This window comes from Larimichthys crocea, chromosome VI, assembly GCF_000972845.2.
Source record: "Larimichthys crocea isolate SSNF chromosome VI, L_crocea_2.0, whole genome shotgun sequence".
In the NCBI taxonomy this organism is placed as follows: Eukaryota; Metazoa; Chordata; class Actinopteri; family Sciaenidae; genus Larimichthys; species Larimichthys crocea.
Window position 1 is genome coordinate 25,141,133 of NC_040016.1, and position 11,177 is coordinate 25,152,309.

Consider the following 11,177-nt stretch of genomic DNA (forward strand, 5'->3'; position numbering starts at 1 on the left):
CTCGATTCGCTTCTGTCTTCGCACCACCAGGCGACACCGGTCCGTCTCCGAACTCCTCCGTCCATCAACAACCCTGATTTCTCCTCTCATCCCTAACCCTCCATTTATCTACCCTTCATCCCTCCTAGATTAGAAACGTCTTCATCTGAATCCATATCGGTGATACAGTTTTTTGTCATGGGGTGGACGCTGCTCGTCCCACACAGGGTTTCTTCTCCCCATCAGCATCAGACAAAACATCTCCATGTATTGGATCATCTTTGTTCTCCATGTTTGCAGCAGCAGAATACAGTTAGAGTTTGCTGTCTAGGCTCCGACCTCATCCTCCTGAAGTCTGCAGGTTTGGCTGGGTTGAGGGTTGAGCTGAAGAACAGCTGATGGTGAATGCAGCGGCATCGACAGAGCAGAGGGAGAGACGGGAAATGTTTCAAGCTTAAATGGACCGCCGAATGAAGAGGGGTGTGTTTGGATTTGGATGATTTGTGGAGAGTGATGCAGTGCAGCTCGAGTTTTGGCTTTCTGACACTTTAACTTTTCATCCTTTACGGACATTTTGTTGACGATACTTCTGGACTTTTACTTGAGTTAAAGATCGGGATGTTACGAGATACAATAATTCCACAACCACGTCAACGTGTGACGCAGATATCTGTACGTGTGTGTGTGTCAGTGATTGAAATCTTCCACGACCCTGTCTGCGTTTGAAGTGAACCCCCCCATGGGGGTCATCACCCAACAACTGAGAACTCATGAACCCGATGATGATGATGATGATGATGATGATGATGGCACAGATACAGAGCACTACGCCCCAGACGGATAATTAGATTTCCAGTATAAAACTATTCTCTGTGGACTCTGGTGCTGGACTGCTCAGCCCTGCGTGGCTCTGACACACACACACACACATATGCACACCCACAGGAAGTTACTCAAGCCGGCTGTAATTTCATTCAGATGCTCTGTTCACTGTGTGTGTGTGTGTGTGTGTGTGTGTGTGTGTGTGTGTGGATAATAGTAAGAACTTTAAAGAATTTGGTCGTCATCGCCATCTAGTGGCTGACAGATGTAACTTCTGCTCTTCAACAAAGAAACGAGACCTTTTAAATTATTAAAGAGCAGAAAATAATTATAACATAAAAATTAATAACATTAAAAAATAAGTAGTGACGTCTGCAGCCGTCCACTTCCTGCTCTAACGGTGTGTGTCTCCTTCCTGACACGTGAGACAGGAAGAAGTTTTGACTGTCTGTGTATTTTTGTGAATCCGGTTTCTTTGTCATGAAAAGCTGGAATGGACTCAAAGTTTGAGTCAAAGTCACGTCACCATCACTCACTCACACACACACACACACACACACACACAGTGACTCAGTTATTTGTTTTTGATGTTTTGACTGTCGAGCATCCTCAGTGTCTCAGCTCTGATGCTCATCTGATAACTGCTGCTCTCACACAGTCATCACACAACAAGTAATAAATATTATTATTATTATAATTTAAATCTCCCTGACATTAAGAAAAGAAAATATATATTTAGTTGAGGTGATGAAGGATGAGGGAGATGGAGGAGTTTGTAGGTCGACCGGTGTGTTGAGATGATGCGAATATTTTTATATTGACGTCTAAATAAATGTTCTCAAGTCAAGTTCTTCCAAAGCGCACACACAGAATATATTCTGCATCTCGTGAGGAGACGATCTTCTTCATCAATGAAATGAACGAGCAGCAGACAGTTGAAGCTGGTGTATTTAACATTTATTTTGTCATTTTAAAAACTGTTTGAGGACAATCAAAATATAAATACATTTCTCTCACACACTCATCCACACACACACACACACATCACCTAGCATCAGAACACACACCCACCCACACACACACACACACCCACACACACACACAACCCCTGCCCCTGATTTAGATGTTAAAAGGTGCAACAACAAACCATCAACAACCTTCATGATCAGACTTCATCCAGATGTTCTTTGAACAGTTTTTCATATTTATGATCCTCAGTGTGTCTGAAATACTTTGAACTGCTGGTCACAGACGGTTTGTCTGAATCACAGTCAAACACTTTCAGTGTCGTTGAAATTTAAAAAGAAATAAAAAGACGCTGCACGGTCTCCTGTGACATATTCCAATCACTGTGTACAGAGACAAAACCTTTCGTTGTGCAGAAAGTTTCGTTCATTTCATTAATCGATCGTTTGTTTACGGACAGACAGAAACAGAAGAACCAGGAGCAACATCGTGAGTTTACAACTGACGGATGATTTGTGGATTCAGATCATCACCTCCAATCTGAACATCACCATGAAATGATTACGATTAACTCAAAGCGTCACGTGGTGAAACAAGGACTAGAAGGACTAATGTTGTTGATTGCTTCGGCGTGACGTCTGAAGATGACGGTGATCATTTAGTGATTAAATATAAAAAAGCAACATCGGAAACTTTTAATCTGGAGGAGCGGAGACTTGTGCGATGGATGTTGTCGACAACTTTTCTGAATATTCACTTTTTGTCTCTCGCTGTGAAGATTTTCTGTTTTTTGGGTTTTGTGCAGTTGGTCAGACGAAACAAGAAATATGAAGGTTCTTGGAGCTCGTGAGGGGCTTTTCATAAACCGAATGATTAACTGATTTTGAAAGTAACAAATCAACGCACAATAAAATAACTTGCTGCAGAGCACCTGTGGCGTTTGGTGTCGGACACACGATGGCACCTTCAGGATCTCGAGCTACTCAACTCAGCGTCTGAGAGTTGACATCCTGCGAGACTTATTAGACGATAAATTCTGAGATTTGGATTAGCAGTCCTCCTTAAACACATCAACAGTTCCAGTCTTGCTCACAGCCAGTCTTTGTGAGTGATGTAAATAATCCCTGATTTGTAGCTGACGGTCCAAACCGAGCCAAACATCAGCGCAGCCTTTTCAGAAAAATTCCTTTTAACCACAATCTTACTCCGACGAGTCTGTTTCTGTCTGTCTAACACTCAGGACGGCGGAAAACGGGCTGAAAATAAACAGAGAGAGAAAGAAAGAGGCGAAAGATCAAACCGGCAGAAACATCTGGCTCTCATATGGTGACTCAACACGTGAGTCAGGAATAAAGTCAGAATCGTTCTTTTACACGCCGTCTGTCTTCCTGCGGTCTGCAGCTTCCTGACAGAGCCCGTCATTAACGGACAGTTTCTGGATGGGAATACGTTTTTTAAAAGGAAAGATGATCATCAAACTGCTCGTGTTCTGCTCCTTTTTATAACATCCCCAAACTCCAAAAAATAAACAAAAAACAGAAGCAGTCGAAAAGGGCAGATAGTGTTCTGTTACCCCACAGAACAGAAAGAGAAGCAGCCCTTCACCTACAGAAAACATCTTCTTCATCTTCATCTCTACTTAGTTTGAACGTGTTCCTTCAACACTGACGCGGTGCAACGCTCGATCTCGTGTTTAGTCGTTTCCCTCCGTTTCTCTGAGGCAGTGGTCGGATGTGTCTGTACAGTATTTACACAAACTAAACTAGAAAGAGGTAAAATCATATCGGTCGTTTCTCGGATCGCCGCGTGATCGTGTCGACGGTTGAAAGGGTCGATTTCGCCTGAATCTGCTTTTCAATGTGCAGAGGAGAGAGGAGAGAGGAGAGAGAGGGGAGGGGAGGGAGTTGAGGAGAGGAGAGAGGAGAGAGGAAAGAGGAGAGAGAGGAGAGAGAGGGGAAGAGGAGAGAGGAGACGAGAGAGGAGAGAGGGGAGAGAGGGGAAGAGGAGAGAGGAGAGAGGGAAGAGAGGAGAGAGGGGAAGAGGAGAGAGGAGAGAGGGAAGAGAGGAGAGGAGAGAGGGGAAGAGGAGAGAGGAGAGGAGACGAGAGGAAAGAGGAGAGAGGAGAGGAGAGGGGGGAAGAGGAGAGGAGAGTGGAAAGAGGAGAGGAGACGAGAGAGGAAAGAGGAGAGGAGACGAGAGAGGAAAGAGGAGAGAGGAGAGGAGAGGGGGGAAGAGGAGAGGAGAGTGGAAAGAGGAGAGAGGAGAGAGGAAAGAGGAGAGGAGACGAGAGAGGAAAGAGGAAAGAGGAGAGAGGAGAGGAGAGGGGGGAAGAGGAGAGGAGAGTGGAAAGAGGAGAGAGGAGAGAGGAAAGAGGAGAGAGGAGAGGAGAGGAGGGAAGAGGAGAGGAGAGGAGAGGAGGGGAGGAGAGGAGAGAGGAGGCTACAGTGATTTTTTTTTTTTTTCCAATCCCAGGAGGTGAAGTTAAAGCTGCTGCTGCATCTGTTGACAGAAACCTTCACACTTCCATTCTGATTACATCAAGTCAATTTGTCTTTAAAGCCGCTGTGTGTGTGTGTGTGTGTGTGTGTGTGTGTGTGTGTCTTGGACAGACCTGACACACACACACACGAAGCGAGGACACAAATCTTCCCGTGCGGTGTCGTTGAATCAGTTTGTGTCGAGGATCTTTAAACGAACGCGTCACCCAAAATGTTTCAACTACTCACAAAGCCTGAAGTTCACGACCCTCTCACACACTCACGGAAACAACTAGAGCTGCAACGATTAGACGATTAATTGTCATCCATTAAATTACCCGGCAGCTCTTTGATCGTGGTAAATGTCTAAATTCTCTGTCAGCTTCTTAAACGTGAAGAAAACATCTGAGCACGTCACATTTGGCTTTGATCAACATTTTTTAAACATTTTCTGATCGATTGATCAAGAAAATGACGACAGTATTCTTAGTTTTAACTCAGCGGCCAATAAGGAGGGAGGAAGTGAAGTATATAGAAACATATATGTACATATTTTTCCTGTCGTGTCATCCTGCTGAACATTTCTCCATGGAGCAGCTCAGGTTTCATGAGATGAGTGAGAAGAGAACGTTTTCCTTCAAACACCTCCACGCTGGACCAAAGATCCTGTGAACAACATTCAGTGTGGCGAGCGTGAACAGAAGAAAAGGGAAGGAAGGTCTGAATCGATGAGGCGTCTTCTCTTCTCCGCTCGAGTTCAATCTCAAAAAGTCCAGTTGGCATCGAATTTAACAGTGGAGATCAAAATAATAAAAAAAAAGTTCATCTCCAGTGCTTCTCCACAACAAAACACAAACAGATTTAAAGCCTCTCTCTGGATTTCTGACAGAAAGACAACAAACTTCTCCTCCCGTCTGTCCGTCTGTCCGTCCACCTTCTTTCTGTCTCTGTCCGTGTCTTGGTCTGTGTTGCACCGTGGAGGCCGGCGGCGGCGGCGGGGAGGGGGCAGTTAGGTGGGTGTTAGGACGCCTTGCCCAGCTCTATCTTCTTCTGGATGACCCGAGCTGAGTGGTAGATGAGCGAGTCGATCAGACCGGCCACTGCGGCAGAAAAAAACAGAAGATTCACGTCATGTTTCACGTTAAGCTGCTGTGGATTCATCAGGTAACGATGGATGACTGACCTGTAAACACGCCTCCGATGATGGCGCACACTCCCGTTAGGAAGTGTGTGAACGATCTGAACAGAGAGAGAGAGGAGGCGGTAATTCATCGACAAGATTTAAAAAGCTGGAAGATTTCGATTTAAATGTTACGCTCTTTTAATAATCTTACTGTTTTTATTAATTTAGTGTCTGCTTCTTTAAAATCAGACCCTGCAGTGAGGAACTCGCCAATTCCTCATTTATTTTTCATCCGGTTGAACCATTTTATTAGCCTGAAATGTCATTTTATTAAGGTTGTAAAGGGGCGGACATTTCTGGAAACTTTCCAGAAAGTTAAGCTCAGGAAGTTTGGAAATATTCCAAATCAGAAACTACATGGGAATTATGGAAATTTATGGGTAAATTGGTAGATTATGCTAAAATATATTTTCCCCCCAACTATATATTTAAGTTTTCTGTTAAAGGCCTTCAATTTTTCTAAATTCTCAGTTTATTCCCAATGAAAAGTTTCCACCCCACTTTGAAAATTCCCAGAATTTTGCAACAATCAATACTGGATTTTAATATCTGAATATCTCAAGCTCTTCTTAATCTATCTGATAATGGTTGGTGGACTTTTCTGCTCTACCAACCGCTCAAAGTTTTTTTTTGAGCTGGGAATCGAACCGATGACCCTCGGACTACTGGACGATCCATGCCGAGCAGGTCATTTAAATTTGATCAGCTTCTACTCTATAGAATTAGTGACGGTGATGATGATACCTGTGTTTCTCTGTGAATTTAACCATCATGGGCGACAGTTCGTATAACACGAACACGCCCGGCAGCCCCTGGTCTCCTATTAGCCCGTTGGCCACTTTCTCATGCCTGGTGACTGAAAACTGGTTTGTCTTCACCACCTGCAAACAGAAAACGACAAATGAAGTTTGTCAGTTCGTCTCCCGTCTGGTCTAGTTTCCTATCGAATGTAAAATAAACTCACCTCTCCGTCGGTTTTCACGTAGATGGTGGGAACGATTTTCACGAAATACTGGTACATCATCGATGCTGTGGGGAGAGAAAGCACATCCGCGGTCAACTAAAGCATGAATGCAGACGGTCAGAGTTATCACTGACGTTCATTTAATCGAATAAAACTGAAGCTTGAGCACGTCTCAGGATCTACTGCTGCATGATTCAAGCTTTTTAATTTCATTTATAGACCTACGTCACATGGTGTTACTCAGTTTACCTCATAAGAAAACTAAAATGTGTCTAACGAGTACAGCGGTGACGCCACTCTGATTGTTCGCTGAGCTCTCATCAGCACCACGGACTCCTGGACCAGCGGGCGCTCCGCGCAGAACCAGCCGGGCTCAGTGTTTATATAATTTGTGATATTTAACACATCAAATGAATGTTACATGTGTGTTATCATCAGTTAGGGCATGATAAATATATGAAACAGAGTTCTGTTTGTCACACGTCGACAGTTTCCACCAGATTTCCTTCAATAATAAAAATATTCCTGTCAATGAAAACATGAAGCAGGTTCATTTTAGGCGCTTTATGTTTGGTTTGATGTAATAAATGTATCGTGATTAAAATCTAAATATTACATTAAACCTTTGCACTCTTTGCTGGACTCTCTGTCGTTGTCATTTCTGACCTCCGCTACATGCTGTAACTTTCATTCATCTGTTTACAGCCTCGTTTAACTGCACACAGTCCTTTATTCTTTCAAACTTTTATTTCCATCTTTCTGTTCCATTTGTACAGATTAGCACAGGTTCACTTCTTAACCTTTGGATGCATGACCTACCAATACCCAACAAATAAAGATCGCAAAGCCGCCAACTGCTTCTGGAAACGCAGTACCACTTTGTGCAATGGTCACAGCCAAGAGCCAGTAGTTTGTGACAGCTGCACACAGTGAGAAGAGAGAAGATGTTTGTGTGTGTGAACATATGTGTGGACAGTGTTATGGCCCCCAGACCTATTGAATGTTCTCTGTTCGTCCTCCATAGAGTCAAACAGACTACACAGGGACACACAAATATGTTTTGATACCTGATTGATTGATTGTTATGTGGTAAAATGTGAATAAAAAGTGAAAAATGAACATGTCAAAAATGAAAATGACTCTTTTTGTTGAACAAAATATATCATCTCTAACCAAAATTAAAGAAACGTCTTACGTTTATTGCAAAAACGCATTGATTTTAATTGGGGTCATTGAGTGGGGTAGTGATACAAAAAACTGCAATTTCTTAAAATTAATGAATGGGGTAGTGATACAAAAAACTGCAATTTCTTAAAATTAATGAAAAAATTAAATAAAAATGCAGATGGCCTCATGTCACAAACATGTTTTATGAGGAATACCTGGAATATGAAAATATTTAAACTTTTAATTTTAAAGATTTTGAACAATAACAACCCATTGACCCGACTCATTTTCTCTGTGGCCGCTGGGTGTCGCTGTCCGCCGCCTCCTCCTCGGCTGTGTCCGCTCTTGAGTCGCCCTCCTCGGCCTCCTCCCTCCCTCTCTCCCCGGTTATGGAGCTGTGCTGCTCGGCGTGAACGCAGCTTGAGCTCCGATAAAAAAACAACGAGACTCGGTCCGGAGACAGAACACACACTTTAACTCTCACACACACACACACACGCGGATCAAGGTGAGTCATCCGTTAATGTGCACGCGGTGAGAGCGCGAGCGCACGCGGCGTGTTTACCTGTCAAGGCCATGTTAGCACGCTAAGCTAAGTTAGCACGCTAAGCTAAGTTAGCACGCTAAGCTAAGTTAGCACAACAAACCGTCCCCTGTGGATTTAAATCCAGTTTAAACTGAATGTTTGCTGCTGCTCGGTCACAGCTCAGAGCCTGCAGTTTAAAAACTAATCGATTAATCGATGAATCGTTAATTTAACTCGGTTTAAAACAAGGCAGCGAGCTAACGTTAGCCTAGCCTAGCCGACGGAGCTAATCGATTAAAGGCTTAATGACACGACTTAAATCGTGATTAACGTCAGTCAGCTGATTAATGCCGAATGTCAAATATCTGTCGTGGATTACCAGCTGAGTAACCTTTAAAGAACCTTTAAATAACCTGTAAAGAACATAATAAATACAGCAAAGGTCAAAGGTCTGATTCATAGGAAGCTAAGCTGCAACATGTTTAAACCAAAACAATACAAGTACATACTAGTTAACTTTCAGTGTGTACAGCACTGAGTTATACAGAAGTAACCTTTAAATAACCACAGGGAACTTATTAAGAACAGTTCAGAGGTCAGCTGTAAGGCTGGGAATCGATTCTTGGAATCGATTCAAATTCCGTGAATCGATACGATTCCGGTAATCGATTCAAATTCCGAGAATCGATACGATTCCGGTAATCGATTCAAATTTCGGGAATCGAATCGATTCAAATTCCGAGAATCGATACGATTCCGGTAACCGATTTCAAATTCCGAGAATCGATACGATTCCGGTAATCGATTCAAATTCCAAGGATCGATTCAAATTCCGAGAATCGATACGATTCCGATTCTCAAGACTGATAATCGATTATCATAATCCGATCTCGATTCGCATTAGTGTTATTAAAACCTTTTTTTTTTGTTCGCCTGAAGCCCTTCGTTTTCAACGACGGAATACGGCACATATCTTTGCAAATGTGACCCGCGATCGCCTCGGTTATTTTAAGAGAACGTACAGAAGTGGCTGGTAGTTGTAGAGTTTTCCTTAAGTTTTCTTTTGTCTGTAGTTTTATTATATTTCCCACGTTCGTGAACGCATCATGGTCATTCCGACGGCCACTGAACGCACCTCGCATGTGTGTAGTTTAAACACGGTGCACGCCTGTTTAATTCAATGACAGTTCAGTTCACCGGGAGAAAATGTATTAAAATTATAATCTAATTAAATCGATCTTAAGCAAATCGATTCAGAATCGGAAAATCTATTTTTTTCAACACAGGCCTAGTCAGCTGTCTGATTTTTAGGAGGCTACAAAATCCAGAGACAGATTACAGTTTGAAAAAGTAACTCAAAAGTGTGTAAAGCTGAAGTGTGTCCGAAAAACTACACACTGATTTAACTCTGGGAGGTTTTAGTGTGAACGCGAGTGGAACAAACATTTAAAAAAATAATTTAATTTCAGTGTTCTCGATGTATTTTGACACTCGTCCTCCTCAGTGAAACGTAAAAATGAAAAAGCAGATGATGCTCATCGTGTCTGGTGTTTAAAAAGCTCCAGCTCACCTCAGAAAACTAAAAAAATGATAAATATTTCACACTAAAGCTCCCGTCTCGCCGTCTCTAACAGGCACATGCAGCATTGTGTCTTTGTTAGTGTTAAAAACGAGACAGTGCTGTGTTCACTGATGCTGCAACATTTCACGACCCCGTCATGATGTGATCGAACTCATGCGGGCACTGATAACAGCTGTAAGGTCCGACAGCCTCGGGATGAAGTCGTGAATCGTGATCCGGCTCGCGTCACCACAGATCGTGTTTCAGTTTCTTCAGCGATGAAGCTTCAGCATGAACCCGTTATCCGCTGACCCGTGTGTCTCCGCTCTGATCTCTCCTGTCCAGATGCCAGTGGCTGTAGGTCCGTACGGCCAGACCCAGCCCAGCTGTTTTGACCGGGTCAAGATGGGCTTCATGATGGGGTTTGCAGTAGGAATGGCTGCCGGCGCCATGTTTGGCACTTTCTCCTGTCTCAGGTAAACTAAATACACCTGTTAGACCTTAATGCAGATTACTGCCTGCTTCACTTCACACAAACTAAAAACTGTCTCCAGGATCGGCATGCGCGGCAGGGAGCTGATGGGAGGAGTAGGGAAGACCATGATGCAGAGCGGGGGGACGTTCGGCACGTTCATGGCCATCGGTATGGGCATCCGCTGCTGAGGAAGACGAGGAGCGACCACCACCTCCAGAACTCAACTCCACAGCTATGGGACTCTTCCAGTGACTCCGATCTCCTCAGCTCTCCGCCCGCTCGGCGCCGTCACGCGCTCGACCGGCAGTATAGTTTTGTCAATAAAAGTCGAAATCTGTCAAACGGTGTTCAGAGTGTTTCACTTTGTGATGCTGCAGCAGGCACGGAGCTCTCCAGACCAGAAAACATCAACTCACTCACGAGAAGCCGGACCAGTAACTTCACATATTTAATAAACAGCTGCAGATGAATGTGGCACTTTAGTGACTCATGTGGAAGCAGATCTGTAGTTTACATGGTCTGATGCAAATGTGCATTCATTGCCTCCACGACTTTCATATCACTGGCTAGATACACGCCTGATAACAGTCCGAACGGTCGTGAATTCACTGTGTGCTGTAAGAAAACCTTCATGCTGCGAGCGTCGTGTTTAAAAGCAGTAAAGAGACTGACCCTGTGGTGCCGTGACGTCCGTGTCGTCCAGAGGGTTGATGATGCCGGGGTAGTCTTTACCGAACGACAGGTGTTTTATCAGATGGGTCATGTTTATCTGCAGAGACGGATTAGAAGTGACAGACTTCAGCAACAAGCTGCACAGGTCCATTAAAAATGTCAAAGGAAGTGTGATTTTATATAAATTCATATATTTCTAATTGGGTATTGATTAAAAATAGCTCAAATTCTTAGTAATAGATCTCTCTGCACAGCATAAAATTACTCAGTATTATTTTACAGTCAGCTCAAGTTTTTTAGAGACACTTTATTAATATTCACATTCAGACACAGTAAGTTTCATCAGAGTTACTCACGTTGTCTAAGCCGAAGCTCTGCAGGTCGT

At 43.5% G+C, this 11,177-nt stretch overlaps 2 protein-coding genes across 5 annotated transcripts in view; one reads left to right on the forward strand and one right to left on the reverse strand.

Moving 5' to 3' along the window:
• Positions 1–4,296: 4,296 nt before the first annotated feature.
• ergic3 (ERGIC and golgi 3) overlaps positions 4,297–11,177 on the reverse strand; it is a 20,575-nt gene continuing 13,694 nt past the window's right edge. For all 4 annotated transcript variants that reach the window (XM_027279677.1, XM_027279680.1, XM_027279679.1 and 1 more), the window contains 5 exons: positions 10,793–10,889; positions 6,392–6,456; positions 6,172–6,308; positions 5,428–5,483; positions 4,297–5,344 (listed from right to left, as the gene is read on the reverse strand). In XM_027279677.1, the coding sequence (XP_027135478.1) occupies positions 5,265–5,344; positions 5,428–5,483; positions 6,172–6,308; positions 6,392–6,456; positions 10,793–10,889 (435 nt within the window). In that variant the 3' untranslated portion in view covers positions 4,297–5,264. The remainder of the gene's footprint in view (positions 5,345–5,427; positions 5,484–6,171; positions 6,309–6,391; positions 6,457–10,792; positions 10,890–11,177) is intronic.
• On the forward strand, positions 7,871–10,462 carry romo1 (reactive oxygen species modulator 1). Its single transcript, XM_019257586.2, has 3 exons — positions 7,871–8,066; positions 9,991–10,121; positions 10,200–10,462. Exons 2-3 carry the CDS (start codon positions 9,991–9,993, stop codon positions 10,306–10,308), a joined length of 240 nt encoding a protein of 79 aa, XP_019113131.1. The 5' UTR covers positions 7,871–8,066; the 3' UTR covers positions 10,309–10,462.

Coding starts and splice junctions, on each gene's coding strand:
- romo1 (XM_019257586.2), top strand. CDS start 9,991: ATGCCAGTGGCTGTAGGTCCGTACGGCCAGACCCAGCCCAGCTGTTTT. Junction 10,122..10,199: donor GGCACTTTCTCCTGTCTCAG/GTAAACTAAATA, acceptor AACTGTCTCCAG/GATCGGCATGCGCGGCAGGG.